Below are 16,677 nucleotides of genomic sequence, written 5' to 3'. Positions count from 1 at the left end.
ACCTAACATCAGCGAAACAAAAAGGTAAAGCGGATAACACAGTTAAGACAATATTCTTGATATTCATTCCCAACATTGCTGAATGAAAAACTAAAAATGCTGTTATTTTTAGACCAATTTTGAGGAAAGCTAACTGTTATTCGCTAGCGTACTTAGCCAACAGTGAGTGTTTGGCGTCCCCTCCCGGTCAGGTGTTTCCACCCTCTCGAGCTCTGAACAACGATGATGATGATGAAGAAATGTAACATCTCCTCACCGCCACATATGACCATCTTTATTTGATAATATTATTATAAGCCATCAACTATACTCAGACAGTAAACAAGAGCAGGTTCATCAAAATATAAACACGGGGACATTTGAGAACGTTTCGATGTGCTAAAGAAAATGCAGATTTTTCGCTGTGCCGAAAGGTATTAAACAAAGGACAACGGATAACTAAAACGTGCTTTTACTCATACACACACTGCAGCCAAACGTCTGCTGCAACCGTTCATCTTGGCCGTTAGAGCAACCACATTGTTTCTAGACAGTCTGCGCAACGTTGATGCCCTTGAACAGACCCCTTTGCCTGCCCCAGTCCCGGGAAAAATCAGCAATTTTCGCCCCGCGCGAGATAGGAACTGTAGCACGAGCCGTGCGGATTATCTTTCATAATATATCCCGTACAAAATCATAATACGGGTCTTGTTGGTGTGAGAGTCCGTTGACGATTGAACAGACGGGGCTGTATGTGAAACGGGGCCGCGGCAGTTGGGTTTTGTAGGTTTTCTGAACACTTCCACCGACAGTAGGGGAGATGTCCATGTCCTGGTGGCCGCGCGGGTAAGCTTGTCGGATACAATGTATTCATCATTGGTTCTAAAGTGTAGCCACGAGCGCATTAAGTTGATCTACGGTACTGTGTGCATTTCTAGCGAGACAGAGCTTGATGGTAACATTGTATTCGTTTTCTTTTAGGTGACTTTCACATCTATATGCTTTGAGTTAACGTTTACTCCCTTGCCCGTTTGGAAGCCGTTGTTATCATGGTGGTGAACTGGGTAATTGGAACCAACAGTAGTTTCAGTTAATCACTTATCCTGCTGCGGGCCTATTTGATATAGCTACTAAAACCTGCATCTTACATGTTTCGTATTTGTACATATTGAAATTCATAACGCAACCAAATACAACGCTGCTTCGCAGAGTTGTTAAGATTGGGAGGAATTTTAGTTGTCAAGAGAAGACTATTTGTGCATATAACGAAGCTACCACTGGGAGCACTATATGCATTCAGCACCGGTTGTATTCAGCACCGGTTGTATTCAACAGTCTCAAACGTTTGCTATCATGAAGCTAAGCTAAGTTGGAATGCTACAGTTTGTTACCTGAAGCGTGAGTTACATTCACTAGTGATTAATACCAAGTTGCGCTGTATTTGGTCGATTATCAGCCAATTAAGTTGTAATGTAAGTATGACTTGTAATTTGCTCGCTTACTGTACTTTCGACGTTACCTACATTGTTCCCAAAGCCAGTTGTTCAATTGAACAGACATTCGAGGGTGGGGGTGGGCCTAAGGACACTGTTTTAAAGGGCGTGAAGACAACTGTTGAAAGTCACTGATACATTGTGGTACAGTTGTCAATCACGTTTGGAGTTGTGTCCTGTTGGTTAATGTTGTTCGTAGAAGAGGCGCCACACTCTGGGAAAAAATAACTAAAAAAACATTTACCAGATTAAACACATGAAGGTCGTGAGACTGAAACGTCATCTGAGCAGTTGTGTTTGTTCATGTTTCCACTTCTCTTGCAATGTGTACATTATTAACATTTTAAACACATTTAGATTTGTCTTGGGTGTGAGCACGCACATGAAACAGGCTTACTCAATCATCTTCAGTTGACTAGTAGGTGCGGATTGGGTCCATATCTTAACACCTAACAGCTGTGAATGTGCTTTATAATTGAGAATCACCTGCATGTTCCCATTCAAAGGTTGCAGTATCTCTGTGCTGCTATTGCCTATTTATTTAGAGGAGGTAGGCTAAGACATGGATGGAACTGACTTCAAGTTTATTAAAGCGCATTTTACATTCTCACAATACACTGTATGCAATACATATTAACTCCTACTCACAAAGACCCACCAATGAAAGGTTCTGTTATGCCATTTCATTAACCGTTTGTTTTAGGGTTAGTTCTGTAATAATCACTTCTACATTTGTCCCATTGTACTCCGTTGAAGTCCAGGTTAGGTGTACTTGGGTTGTGTGTGTTTCCCTGGTCTCTGCTCTCATCTGTTTCCACCGGCCGTGTCTCTGCAGCATGAGTGAGGACGGTGATGAGCTGCTGTGCATCGACACAGACTCTGATGTAGCAGAGCAGAGGGAGAGCTGTAAGGTGAAGCTGAAATGGACACACGAGGAGGTGAGTGACGGAGACTGTGCTTAGGGTAGATGCTAAGTGGAATCCTTGGGACGACCCTACCCTGAACCGTGACCTTATCTTAACCGTGACCTTATCTTAACCGTTTTAAATTTCAACTTCCAATGGCATGTCGTCAGAGTCAGGCCCTCCCAAGCATCTGACTTAGCATTTGCCCTGCACTCAGGTGCAATGCCCCAACAATCTAAAATGCCTTCCTTCCTATCCTGTCCTAGGTAGTTCCATGTAACCTTTGTCTCCAAGTCCAGACTTGGAGTGACAAACCTAAGTGCAGTGGTGTCTTCTCTGATTATTTTAATTTTTTTGCAGGATGAGAACCTCAAGATTCTGGTTCAGAACTTTGGGAAGACTGACTGGAAAACCATTGCTAGCTTCCTACCAGTGAGTATTGAGGACTACTAATGATTACAGTAAAGACTGACTGAGTCGTATAGGTGTAATTTAATTCATTTGTTTTTCAAATGTAATTGATCTATTCATTGCCATTGCTATTCAGGATTTTAAATGTGTCAATGATTGTCCATAACTGAGGAGAACCTAACACAAGCGTAATTCCTATAGGGTCGTTCAGAATACCAGTGTATGCATCGCTTCATGAAAGCTCTGGACCCAGAGCTGGTCAAAGGGGCCTGGACCAGGGAGGAGGATGAGAAGGTGAGCAGAAACAAGACGTGTCATCTGGATGGTCCTCAGCTTGAATGCTGCATTCATGACATGTCGGAACTAGGAAACTCTGAAATTTCCAACTTGGAAACTCGTTGTAGAAAGATGAGAACAGAGTTTCCCGCTTGGAGAGTATCAGAATAAACCAATAGGAAGCTCTACTCAAATACCTTTTGTTAATTTGAACTGAGGTTTCTGAGTTTCAGACTTGTTATGAATACAGCATTAGATTTTGTAGGTCACAGAACGTCCCTCTCCCCTCACACCCAGTCATGCCTAGAAGTGATAGATATTGAGAGAGGTATATAAAACCTTTAACTACCTGAGTGCATTAAGTTACCATAGCATGTACGTAATGGTGACATGGTCTGTTTGAGTAGAGCAGCATCATCATTCATTATCATAGTTCATCCATCCATCCATCCATCCTCTAGCACAGTAGACTATACCTGCTCTGCATCCCATGATAGATGATATTGTCCTTCCCACCAGGTGATGGAGCTGGTGTCCAAGTATGGGAACAAGCAGTGGGCGATGGTTGCCCGGCATCTGAGGGGTCGTCAGGGGAAACAGTGTCGCGAGCGATGGCACAACCACCTGAACCCCGACGTGAAGAAGTCCTCCTGGACACCAGAAGAAGACCTGATCATCTACAAGGCCCACTGCGTCCTGGGGAACCGCTGGGCTGAGATCTCCAAGCTGCTGCCTGGAAGGTAGATACTGTATGATGGGTTAAAATAATCTAAACTGAATACATCTAAATAATGTATAATAATCTCAATTGACTAGAATGAATGGCACATCACTGTGTATGTCCGTTTGGGTTGTTTAGTGTCTGTTGGAAATTGTTATTTATTTATTTATTTATTTATTTATTTATAGCGTTGATATACAGTGGAAACTTTTGAGATGCTTTTGTTAAGAGAATTGATGGTATGAGTATCAGAGTTGGTAACTGTTATTATATTCATTGCTATTGTAAGGTTTATTGTGATGAGTCAATCCTAGCAGGATCTGTATGATTCGGACAGACAGACAATGATATCTCTGTCTTACTGATCAACAGATGAATAGAATAGTGTTGCTTCCATCTGATTGTAGTTGGGTAGGTATGACACACAGCATATTACATCACAGCTCTGTTTCTCTACCCCTCTAACAGGACGGACAATGCAGTGAAAAACCACTGGAACTCCACCATCAGACGCAAAGCAGAGATGGGATGTTATATAATGGAGGGGGGCGTCACTATACCTTCTGAATCTACACTGGAGCAGGGAGAGGTCGGCCATCTTCTGTCGTCTTCATGTACACCAACTGTCACCAGAGTTCCTACGCAGGTCTGGAAAGTGGAATGAAATAATGACAATTTCCAGACCTTGAAATGTATGGAAAACACAAAAACAATTGACATGGTCTGGAAATGTGATTTCAGACCTATGCCATATTCATACCAGAAGAGTTCAGAATTTAATTCAATATTTCTTTAGAGCCAGATAATTTACACATATCTACGTTGCTGTGTTTTGTAGTTGGAGTCGCTACACACGCACAAAACATCAGTTTTTGCAATGAATGTGGCTTGTTCATTGTTTCAAGACTGTAAATGGTTTGATTGTAGTCGTTTTGTAGTAACCAACCTTCTATCTTCTCCTCCAGGTGGACTTCCGCTGTGATGTCGTTTTAGACTCTGAGCCAGAACCTCCAGAGGTGGTAAGAATGCTATGGCCTTTTTCCCTGTGGGGGAAAATATTTTTTTTTAAATATTTCACATTTTATCATATAGTCATACATAGATTATGTTTGTGTTTATTAGATAATAGGCTGTGTGATGTAAGTTGCCTTTCATAAAACATCTTGCCCCTTCTGTGTTCCCTATAGATGAGACAGACTGTGATCCCCAAGCTGAAGATGAAGCTGAAGAAGGACCAGCACCAGGCCAAGCTGAAGCCCGTGGTCTCCTCCTCCATCCCAGGCAGGAGAGACTCCCACAGCCCCTCCTCCTCCACCCCCAGCTCCGGCTACAGTGGCCTCGCTGTGTCCAAGCAGAAGAACATCACCGGAGAGGTGCTGAGGATGATAGCAGAGGACATGCTCCCACTCAGCTTCGTGGAAGGTTCCGGCTTCAGGACTTTCATGGCGTCCATTGCTCCCCAGTACCAGCGGCTCTCTCAGCGGACGGTGGGGCTGCGTCTCTACGACGAGGTGGAGAAAGCTGTCAAACCGAAGCTGATTGGCCGGCTGAAGAACTGCCTGGCCACCGTCTCCGGGGGCGATGCCATGGTACACGTCACCCTCGACGTCTGGGCCAGCCAATACGCTGAGCCCATTGTGGCCGTGCAGCTGCACTTCCTCGACGACGACTGGCGGATCCACCGGCCAACCGTGGCATTCCGTCACGTGGGCCAGAAGAACGTGCACGCTGGTGTGGCGAGGGAGCTGGAGGCCGTGTTGCTAAGCTATGGGCTCTTTCCTTACAATGTGGGTTACGTCATCACCAGCGAGGCCAAACACACCATCTCGACCTATGACCTCTTCTGCGACTACAAGATTATGTGCTCGTCGCAGAGGGGTGACCCCGACGAGGAGGAGATGCTGGCGTTTCTGGATGACCGGGTACCCCCCAGCGCCGAGGACTTCTCAGAGGTCACGTTAGGGTCACGGCTCGGCTGCATTGCCAACACGCTACAACTGGTCATCAAAGAGGCCCTGAAGAACTCGCGCGTGGTCGATAACCTCCTCTCGCAGGTCACCAATGTCATTGCGTTCTTCCGCCGCAGCGCCTACTGGAACGAGGTGCTGCTGAAGGAGTGCGGCCTGTCCCTCGCTCCCTCCTCCTCCCCACATAGCTGCCGCTGGAACTCCACCTTTGTGTCCATACGGCGGATGGTCCTGGAGGCCACATGGGGGTCCGTCATGACCCTCCTGGCCCAGGCCCGCATTGAGGCCAAGGACTCCTCCAGCTCCCCGCCCATGGTCAGGGCCAAGCGGGAACAGGTGTGGTTTAATGTTTACTGTTTTAGTTTAATGTTTGTCTTTTTGGTATTGGAGGGTGAGGCTCTTCTCTACAAGCCCATCAGTGGAGGCTGGTGCAGGTAGAAATCGGAGGACGGGCTCATTGTAATGCATGGAATGGAATAAGAAATGGTATCAAACATGTGATACCCTAACCCTTTCACTTTCGTTTTCGCTTCTAACAACGATGTCATTAGCGATCAAAGATAGTTACTCATTATTAAATATCAGATTTTCTCTGAAATGTTTACATAGTGGTAGAGCAGCGGCCCTCTTTGGGGAGAACCCTGGATGTAATTACTCCATTTTGTTTGTTTATGTACAGTATTTCTCCTTCTCTTTATGTCCAACTAAACAAACTAAACTAAACCTTGAACTGAATAGGTGGTGGACATCATCGGACTGTTGGAGCCGTTTGAGGAGGCCATCCAGGTGCTCCAGAGTGACGCCTCCACCTTCTCCCTCATCATCCCCTCCCTGATCGGCCTGGACAAGACCCTGGAGACGCGCACCACCAACTACAGCCACTTCTGTAAGGCGCTCCGCTCAGGGCTCCATGCCCACTTCCAGCCCCTCATCCTCCAGAGAGACCTGATCCTGGCCACCGTCCTGGACCCTCGCATCAAGCTGCAGCCCTTCGACGAAGCCAAGCAGGAGAGTGCCACCCTGACCGCCCCTTCCAAGTCCGAGGCTCAGGCGCTGGTGGAGTCATCGGTGAACGATCAGGGGTCTTCTCCTTCTCCTGCTACTTCTCCAGTGGAGGAGGAGGAGGTGGTGAAGGTCACTGTGAAGCAAGAGGAGGAGAGTGAGGAGGAGGAAAGCCAGGGGGACTCTGAGGCCTCTGGCTCCAACAACAACAGCAGCTCCAACATCAAACGCAAATCCATCTTCAGCTTCCTCCAACCGGCAGCCAAAACCATGAAGCTCTCCGAGCTAGACCGGTACCTCTCCGAGCCCCCGCTGGATGGAGACTGGTCATCCCAGGCCTTTTGGAGAGCTGCCTCGAGGTTCCCCCAACTTCAGAATGCAGCCAGGAAGCTGCTGGCTGTCCCTGCCACCTCAGGGGGCTTCGACCGCCTCTACCCCATGGCCTCTTGCATCGTCAGAGCCAAGAGGAGCCGGCTGCCCCCACACACCACGGAGAGGCTGCTGCTGTACAGGGAGTCCCTCAAGGGGAAGGAGGGGAGGAGGTCGAATGGCTCAGCAAAACGGGATGTTCTGAAATGAAAACAGTGCCTGTGTCTAGCTATGTATCCCACTGTCTGTCCTCCGGATTGTGAACAATGGCCCGGGACTAAAGTGTTGAGCTTTAAGGACTTAGTGATGTCGCAAATCAAGAAATGTAACAAAATGCAAATAATACCTCAGATTTTTGAGTAATGAGTTTTTTTTAAAGTATCTATGATGTTTATCAATTTAATTAATTTTGGTATGAAAGAGTGGAGAGAATGTTCTAGACTGCCTTGTAGGATAATGGACCACATGGCAAGGTTGCCTACCGTCTCTTAATGTATCCTCCTTTTCTTTCTTTTTTGTGTTTAAATGTCTAAACCACAATGTTGACTTAGTTGAATTGTCTCATGACAGCCTTTAAGAATCTCCAAATAACTCCTTATCATGTCAGTGCATCAATTATTTTTCCATTATGATTATTCCTACTGTAGTTACTACTTTTACGCATCAATTTTCTCTTTGAGAATCAAGAAGCATACAGGTAACTAACCTGTTACGGAGGGACAGTTCAGTTCATATTGAATGATGAGTGGTTTTCTGATCAGTTTTCATCACAAGCTGTTTGCACATTTGACTGTAAACATGTTGACTTCCTAAACAGAAACATTGTCTTTTTCTCTCTACCTCATATGACACCATTGAGGTTTTAATTGCTTTTCACCATCAACACTCACTTGGGCACACATCCCTTAGCAAATACCGTCAGAATGGGAAATGTTTGAATGACCTACCATACCGTAGTCTTCTGAGGCGGTACAAATAGGTCAAGGGAATGGAGAATTGCCCCAAGAATTGAATTTGAATGTATCCTTGAGGGACTTGAGTGGATCACAGGGGGCTACTGCTGACACAGTTATCAATGACTATGCAATTGGAAGCTGATCTGTGTTTGTTTGCCTTACAGTCTCTCACATTGCCCTATCAGTTAGATTTATTTTCTTCAATCTGTTGCCACCATGTTTAGGTGTCAAGCAAGTACATCATATTCCTGGCGATGGGTTTATTATCTTTATGTCTGTATATTTGTTTTCTGTCTGAAACCTAAAACTTATCAGGATATCCACACAACTGTCAACTAACCGCTTTCGCCTTCTAGCTTTGAACTAACAATGCTAACTCAATTTGCTGAATGTCAACAGTTTGCCCGAAGTATGTAATGATGGTTCTGACAGACGAATGGTTAATCATCAATGGTTCCTAAACTAATGCTCACTGCACATCCATAAAGGAATAGGACTGTGTCCAATCATGTACATGTCTCTCCTTCAGTTGAATGGGCTTTCCTTAACCAGCTTGAGCTATCTGGGGAATGTAATGAAAATAAAGATATTTGTTTTTCTGTAATGATTGTCTGCTTCAGTTTGATTTTGTATCCTTTATGTGTACAGGGGAAAGCACCTTGAGACCAGAAGGTCTCTTTTTGAAGTGTGCCTTGATTACAGAAAAAAAAAAAAAAAAAAAAGTAATATATCTAAACACCTCACTATTCCATTCCATTGACAATACATTTACATACAGTTTTATAACAACAACAATCCTCCACCTAGAATTTGGCAATCAAGTTTCACAAATGGCACAGTGAAACTAAGGCATCAAGTCTCATTTGATCCTGCAAGTCATTCCATGCCCTAGGAGCAGAGTAACTAAAGGCAGTTTTACGCAGCTCAGAGGAGACACATGGGACCTCAAGAACTAACCAATCGTGAGACTACATCTGATAAGTGGAATAAGCTCTCTCTGGATGATGAATGCAGTCAACTCTGTTATGTACTATACATATGTGTTTGTACTTATTATAATAAACATGCATTACTGTTATACAAGATCACTTTATCTTGTAATAACATTCCCCCGGACAAAGGTCATGTAGGTGTAAACAGATTACAGTTAATTATCAATAAACTCACAACAGTCTACCAGAGCTTATCCACCGTCGCTGCTTTCAACCGACAGAGGGCACTTTACTAGTCGCGCGCCCTGCAAAATGGGAGTTCACTTCCTGGAAAGTAAAGCCAACCATTGGCTGAGAGCCCTACGTCACATGAAAATACTCTAGACGGTCTTTACAGTGAGCTTACGCAAAAATGTGTTGTAACAGTGAATAATATTGACGCTGTTGGTTGACACGCTGTTGGTTCTGCAATAACATACGAAGAGATCACATCGCAAAGGTAAATTAACTAACGGCCAAGTCCGACGTGTTGCACAAGTGTTGCACACTTCGGCTGTATATCTTGTCGGAGGAGGTTATGAAAAACAGTTTGACAACTGTGCGCAAACAGAGCAGTTGAAATGAAGAAGGTTGCTTCTTCATGTCAGTTAGATTACAATCACACCCAAATGTGGCGTATAAAGTGGTTTCATTTTCAGTCAGTCAGTAGGACAACATAACAAGTACATTCCCCATTAATTCCACAGTTATTACAAGAATGGCCCAAGTGCCCAAAGTTCGTCTGGCAGGAGGATTGGAGATATGCCGCATTCTGAACGGCATGTGGCAGGTGTCCGGTGCCCACGGTCCCGTTGACCAGCCGAAAGCAGGTACACTCTGGCTGGCTACTACTTGGCCCGGGTGGGCTGGGCTGTATTACTGTAATCGTTTATATGTATATAATGTGCAAATTATAAATTAGCTTTTTATTCTTTCTAACCCTCATGTTCTCTCTCATCTCTCCCTCTCATCTCTTCTTTGCCCCCTCCAGTCCAGGCCATGCAAGCTTATGTTGACGCTGGCCTGACCACCTTTGACATGGCAGACATCTATGGACCAGCAGAGGATATATACGGCCACTTCAACAGTCAGGTATAAGATATAGTACTGTAAATAACATTCTGTACGTACACTACACAATACAAATCCACAGGTAATTCGTGTATATTAACTTAATACTATTAATACTGAATAAAAGTATATGTAAGGCGGACATTGATCTCTACCTGTGTGAGCTGGGCTGGGCTGTAACATTGATCTCTACCTGTGTAAGCTGGGTGGTAGCAGTACCCCTGAATTGGCACAGGAGGGAGCTGATGTTGCACAGTTGGTTCTCTAATGCTATGGGGTGAAGGGGCGTGTGTGATGTGTGGAGAAGAGAGAGAGAGAGAGAGAGAGAGAGAGAGAGAGAGAGAGAGAGAGAGAGAGAGAGAGAGAGAGAGAGGAGAGAGAGAGAGAGAGAGAGAGAGAGAGAGAGAGAGAGAGAGAGAGAGAGAGATGATACTAGAGAAGGGTGAGAGAGTGGGAATCAGCTTTGCACTCAAAAGGCAGGGGAGAGATGGCACAAACAATTGTGTCTCCAGACAGAAATATGATGATTTTTATGAAAGTGTGGAAACTGTTCCACATATTGATTTTCCTTGTTAAATTTCAAACGTTGTGGTTGGTTGTTCCCAGGGTGCACACATCACAGGGTTTCTGCTTGATGTGTTCTGACAGTCTAATGGCATCGACCCCTGAATCACTCACCTAGAAATATGTCCTCTGAGAACACATCCTCAATACACACACACACACACACACACACACACACACACACACACACACACACACACACACACACACACACACACACACACACACACACATTCTCTCTCTCTTTCTCCACACATCTGTGCCTCAGTCTTTCACGTGTGAAAGTGGAGTGTTTCAGTTAACCTCCTGTCTGACTGAATAGTAGTTATAGTATGTAATGGAGTGTGGCACGCTCTCACAAATCTAAGATCTCAGACTGAAAAGTAAATTTCAGTGCTTTCCATTCAATTCAATACAACTTTATTTATATCTTATCAGGGGCAAACTGAGTTACATAGAAGGAACGCATTGTGCATGTTCTAACATTCTAATTTTATTTGTTCTATCTGTTTCAGTTGAATTCCAAATCATCTGGGGATTCTACCCCGGCTCTGCAGGGGTTAACCAAATGGGTGCCACTGCCTGGCCCAATGGACCGCAGGGTGAGGCAGAAAAAGGCTATACTGTACCACAGTGAAGGCTGGTGGAGGGAGAAATCGGAGGACGAGCTCATTGTAATTCATGGAACGGCATGAGGAAACATACCATTGATACCATTCCTCATTCTATTCCATGCATTACAATGAGCCCATCCTCATTTCTACCTCCACTAGCCTCTATTGCTGTACCATCACATTTGATATTTTACTGCATACTGTTTGACTACTATCACCACCCTTTTCTGTAAATTCTGTGTATATATTTCACCCAGCCACCAACTAACAGTTACAACCACTAGAGGGCAGTATGTCTCTTAAGATGAGGGCAGCCTTGAGCTCTGTGAGGCAGACCTAAAGACTCCCGCAGTTGATCAGTCAAAATTATAAGAGTGGGGATTTCAGTGTTAAACACAAGCAACCATATTCACAGCCGTGTGTAAAACCAAATTCCTCCTGATTGAGCTGTTGAAACCTTATTATTAATATCAGGTGTATTAATATCAGGAATAAGAACCACCTGAGCTCTATTGTCAAGGAGGCTGGCAAAGCTATACCTATAGCTTTCCCAGCCTCCTTGACTTGCTTAACTTGCACATGTAAACGTGCACTTTAAATGTAAAATGTAAATGTAACTTTACATCAGTTACATCCTCCATGATTGTTCTGTGCGTAATTGTATATTGTAGTTGTAAATTTGTATATCGGATATTGTTAATTGTGACTCCTGACTGCAAGCCAAGTTCCCCATCTGGGACAATAAACCAAACTGAAACTGAAACTGAAACTGAGTTGTAATAACACTGTACCTGGGTCTCTGGGTCTATAGGTGGTAGAGAAGGCCCTGCAGGCCTCCATGGCCCGTATGCAGATAGACCGTCTAGACTGTGTCCAGTTCCACTGGTGGGACTACAGTGACCAGAGATACCTGGATGCCTTGAGGCACCTGTCAGACCTGCAACAGGAGGGGCTCATACGTACGTGTTCCGATACCCACCTACCAGGGGAGGCTGGCGGAGGTAGAAATCGGAGGACGGGCTCATTGTAATGCATGGAATGGAATGAGGAATGGTGTCAAAAAATGGTGTTTGATACCGTTCACCATTCCGTTCCATAAATTACAATGAGCCCATCCTCCGATTTCTGCCTCCCCTGCCACTTACAGATACATGTATCGTTTTACATGAACATTCCACATTTTACATTTTTGTCATTTAGCAGACGTTTAATCCAAAGTACATTTTGTCTATAGTAAGTGAATCGACTATACATTACAGTCATCGTAAGTAAAGCCTTCGATAAGAATAAGTGCAGCCGGCAGTCACAGTGCTAGAGAAAGAAAGAAAACAAGTTGTTATTAGAGGTCTGAGGAGGAGGAGCCCAGGTGTAGCCTAAAGAGATGGTGGAAGATAGGTAGTGACTCTGACCTCACTAAGTCTGTTTTGTGTAAAACTCACAAAAGAGATTCACCTTGTGTTTTTTGTGAATAAATGTTAATTATAGAATGAGTCTATCAGTATTCATAAAGAACCATGTTTGATTGTTTTGCTTTGGACGTGACTGTTCTGTTTGTCCCTTCAGGAGAGCTGGCCCTGACTAACTTTGACACTCAGAGGCTGGAGGAGATCACTGATAAAGGCATCCGTATCTCCAGCAACCAGGTACAGTGTTCACTCCCTCACTCTTTCTCTCTCTCTCTCACACACACACACACACACACACACACACACACACACACACACACACACACACACACACACACACGCACACACCTATAACAGTGTTGATGTGTCCCCCAGGTGCAGTACTCCCTGATTGACCAGCGGCCTGCAGCCAAGATGGAGGAGTTCTGTCTGTCTCACGGTGTCCAGCTCCTCACCTACGGAACCCTGGGTAAGGACAGGTCAAAGGTCACAGGAAATGAGGTCGTTATGGACTCTGTACAAAGGACGAGTGAAAGAAGCTGCTTTGACACATTTACAGTTTTCCCTCCGCAAGTTATGGGACAGTGAAGCCTTGTTTTCTTCTTTTGGCTCTATACTCCAAAAGTTTGGATTATTTACTAACCTTAACTCTAACCCTCTATTAACCCTCTATTATTTGATGGTATTTGTGTACATATTGGTTTCACCATTACTTTTTATACATAGTCGCACTATTTCCACGCAAACAAAAGTAATGGGACAGACTCTACAGTAGACACAAATACTAAGCTGCGAAGCTATACTTTAACCTCATTGTAATTCCTTGATCCAATTCGTAAATCCAAACTTTTGGAGTATAAAGCCAGAAGAAGAAAAAATGCTTCACTGTCCCATTACTTAGGGAGGACAATGTATGTCTGCTTTATTATATGGTTGATAAAGCTTTGAGAATTTGAACTGTGGCTCTGTGCTGAGGTGCAATTGAATGTTTTACTCGTATAATAACACAATCTTGTCATGAGATGGTCTTGTCAGGCTGAATAGACCTGACTAACCCTAACCCTAACAATTCAGAAATCACCTTATATATTTATATATTTGCCAAGGTAACTACAATATGATTATTATTAGGAAAAGTCTTAAGTTATTTGTTAGCATTTTCATGGTAATTTCTTCATGTAATCTTTCCATTGGGGTGTAGTGATATAAAATGGTGGTATTCTAAGATGGCGTTGACTATACTGATGATGCGTCTCTCTGTGTGTTCCATCTCTTCCTCTGTGTGTCCTCATCTTTACCCCTTCTTTCTGTCTCTCACTCTCTATATCAACCCCCTCCTCCTTCGCTTTCTTTCTCCCTCCCTCCCTCCCTCCCTCCCTTGCACCATCTCCATCTCCTTTCTTTCTCACTCCCTGCCTCCTGCCCTCCCTTCTGCCCTCCCTCCACCCCTTCCCTTTTCTACCTCTTTCCATCCCTCCCACCATCTCCATCTCTGTCTCCATCTCGTCTCCCCACTTTCTCTATCAACCTTTTCTTTCTCACTCCCTGCCTTCTGCCCTCTCTTCTGCTCTTCTTCCTTTCTTCTTCCTTTTCTCCACCCCCCCTCCATTTCTACCTCCTTCCACCCCCCCTCCATCCCCCCCTCCATCTCTCTCCCAGCCGGTGGTCTCCTCTCAGAGCGCTATCTTGGCAAGGCGGAGCCTAAAGGCCGGGCGGAGCTCTCCACCGCCTCCCTCAGCAAGTACAAGAACATGATTGACAGCTGGGGTGGGTGGAGCCTGTTCCAGGAGCTGCTGGTTGCCTTGGACACGGTCGCCCGGGGACATGGCTGCTCCATCTCCAGTGTGGCAACTCGCTACATCCTGGACCGGCCGGCAGTAGGCGGAGTCATCGTGGGCTGTCGCCTAGGCGTCCCCGGGGCGGAACACATTGAGGACAGCCTGCGCAGCTGCGGGGCGGAGCTACAGCTCACGCCACAGGACCTCAGCATCATCAGCGGCGTGCTGCAGCGCTCCAGAGATCTCATGAAGCTGATTGGAGACTGTGGAGGCGAGTACAGGAACTAGAGGGGGAGGAGGCTGGGAGCTGGGAGGGGAGGATGGACATCTGTTAGGGGAGGAGGAGGAGGAGGGGGAAGAAGAAGAGGATGAGGAGAAGAGCTGGGAGGGGAGGATGGACCTCTGCTAGGGGAGGAGAGGGGAGGAGGATGGACTTCTGCTAGGCTGCATCCCAATTCTCTACCACTTCTCTGAAGTGTGCACTTAAGTGCATAGAGTTGGTTGGAGGTTGTTTGAGTTTCCTTCATATGTTTTTTTAGTGTAGCCTAAATATGTATAGACCGCCTTCATTGGTAACGTTAGTTGTCGATGTCTATAAATAGGGGTGTGGTACACTTTGGGAGAAATGACCTGACGAAGAGCCTTGTCGGATCAAAACGTTGTTTGTTTCATAAAGTGTTCACTTTTCTTGGCCTTGCACCCCACCAAAGGATGTGCGTTTTGACCATACTTGACTATTTGAGTTTCTACCACATCTCTTACACCAGCCAGTCCATTCATTGTAAATGATTGTGAGGGAGTGCATTAGTGTCCACTTCAGGGGAAGTGGTAAAGAATTGGGACCGGGGGAGGCTGGTGGAGCCTGAAATGCAAACACACGTGTTTGATACCGTTCCTCATTCCATTCCATGCATTACAATGAGCCCATCCTCCGATTTCTACCTCCACCAGCTTCCCCTGGTAGGGACGCAGCAGGCTAATGCATCTGTGCTTGAGAGGGTGAAGAAGAAACACACCATGTTTAATTTAAAATGTCTTTACATAAATGTGAGATGAATAAGATATCTGTTAACAGAAGATGCTGGGTAGAGGACTTGAGGAGAATGTATGGGAAGGTAGGAACTGAACAAAGAGATAGAAAGAGGTAGAAACATGGGTGCTGGAAATGACAGGAGACATCGTCTAACAGTCATCGTCTAAAACTCGTTTAAAACTCTCTGTTTGTGTGAATATATTTGACCTTGTTCCTATGATGAAAGATTATTTAATCTAAAAATGTATGCAGGTCTTTGGTACAATATTCCAGGACTCTTTCTCTATGTATGTGTAAGGAATTGTGCATGAAAAAAGCAATTATGTATGAATAATGTAAAGCAACTTGTCAATGGAATGTAAAAATGAACAGGAACGTCATGCTGCTTTTGTCTTTTATTATACGCACAATAAAGCTTTTTGTATTTTGTAACATTCTTCCTGTAGTTATTTTATTGACATCACCGTTTTGTTCAGGAGAAGGAACTGTGATGTATGTTGGTCTCTGTTGAATGTACTAGTTATATTCATGTGTTCTGCACATGTTTCAATGTATTACGAGCATTATTATTTCTAATAATACAAGAGTGCTGTAGCTTCATACTGGCAGAACAGAGAAGTAACTTGTCTGTGTGAAAAGGCCAGTATTATAATGTTTTATATCTAGACGAAGATGTGTTAGTACTGATATGGACAAATGACATGTGACAACTTCTTCTATTTGTATAGTATAAGTGTTGCTGTATGGGGAAGTACCCCAGAACTGAGCATTGTATTGCTGTGCATCTGGCTTCTCTAAGATATTAATAAACTGGGGAAACGTTGCTTCATCACATCGTGTCCCCTTAGTGGTTAATTATTATTTTCAACTCACAGTATCTTTAGATAATAGTTAGTCAAATTTCCACGACATCTTTGTGTCTATGGTGGACCTTTTGTGCTGTGTGTGTGTGTATGTGTGTGCGTGTGAGAGTGTGGGGGGGGGGGTTGCACCAGGGTATATGGAGGTTGGTAGGCATGTAGGGCGGTCTGTCTCTCTAGATACAGTTTAGGAGGCCATGCACCCAACCCCCCCCCCCCCCGATGGCCCATGTCAGATCAGGTCAACTGTGTTCACCCATGGATATGGGTGAACAGGGGGGGCTGAGACAGACTAGGGTGG

At 44.8% G+C, this 16,677-nt stretch overlaps 2 protein-coding genes across 3 annotated transcripts; both read left to right on the top strand.

Moving 5' to 3' along the window:
- Positions 1 to 618: 618 nt before the first annotated feature.
- On the top strand, positions 619 to 8,683 carry mybl2a (v-myb avian myeloblastosis viral oncogene homolog-like 2a). 2 transcript variants are annotated; one of them, XM_083675524.1, is made up of 9 exons: positions 619 to 825; positions 2,308 to 2,410; positions 2,738 to 2,809; positions 2,990 to 3,082; positions 3,584 to 3,804; positions 4,254 to 4,374; positions 4,751 to 4,804; positions 4,973 to 6,088; positions 6,491 to 8,683. In XM_083675524.1, exons 1-9 carry the CDS (start codon positions 800 to 802, stop codon positions 7,331 to 7,333), a joined length of 2,649 nt encoding a protein of 882 aa, XP_083531650.1. In that variant the 5' UTR covers positions 619 to 799; the 3' UTR covers positions 7,334 to 8,683. The 2 variants fall into 2 exon arrangements, with proteins under 2 accessions (XP_083531650.1, XP_083531649.1); XM_083675523.1 differs by having other exon boundaries at positions 4,254 to 4,431.
- Positions 8,684 to 9,407: 724 nt separating this feature from the next.
- LOC310808565 (uncharacterized protein) lies at positions 9,408 to 14,772 on the top strand. Its single transcript, XM_083675537.1, has 8 exons — positions 9,408 to 9,510; positions 9,758 to 9,880; positions 10,042 to 10,142; positions 11,201 to 11,287; positions 12,111 to 12,258; positions 12,863 to 12,942; positions 13,081 to 13,174; positions 14,365 to 14,772. Exons 2-8 carry the CDS (start codon positions 9,769 to 9,771, stop codon positions 14,769 to 14,771), a joined length of 1,029 nt encoding a protein of 342 aa, XP_083531663.1. The 5' UTR covers positions 9,408 to 9,510; positions 9,758 to 9,768; the 3' UTR covers position 14,772.
- Positions 14,773 to 16,677: the final 1,905 nt, after the last annotated feature.

Source organism: Argentina silus, assembly GCF_951799395.1.
Source record: "Argentina silus genome assembly, chromosome: 8".
Classification (NCBI taxonomy): Eukaryota; Metazoa; Chordata; class Actinopteri; order Argentiniformes; family Argentinidae; genus Argentina; species Argentina silus.
The sequence above is the reverse complement of the archived record's forward strand: the minus strand, read 5'-3'. Positions and strand labels throughout refer to the sequence as shown.

What these genes read in the sequence shown, in the direction of transcription:
- mybl2a (XM_083675523.1), top strand. Translation starts at nt 800, where the DNA reads ATGTCCATGTCCTGGTGGCCGCGCGG. An exon ending in TCACCAGAGTTCCTACGCAG is followed by an intron (nt 4,432 to 4,750) that starts GTCTGGAAAGTG and finishes CTTCTCCTCCAG; the next exon opens with GTGGACTTCCGCTGTGATGT. An exon ending in AGCCAGAACCTCCAGAGGTG is followed by an intron (nt 4,805 to 4,972) that starts GTAAGAATGCTA and finishes TGTTCCCTATAG; the next exon opens with ATGAGACAGACTGTGATCCC.
- LOC310808565 (XM_083675537.1), top strand. Translation starts at nt 9,769, where the DNA reads ATGGCCCAAGTGCCCAAAGTTCGTCTGGCAGGAGGATTGGAGATATGC. An exon ending in CTGGCCCAATGGACCGCAGG is followed by an intron (nt 11,288 to 12,110) that starts GTGAGGCAGAAA and finishes CTGGGTCTATAG; the next exon opens with GTGGTAGAGAAGGCCCTGCA. An exon ending in TCCGTATCTCCAGCAACCAG is followed by an intron (nt 12,943 to 13,080) that starts GTACAGTGTTCA and finishes TGTGTCCCCCAG; the next exon opens with GTGCAGTACTCCCTGATTGA.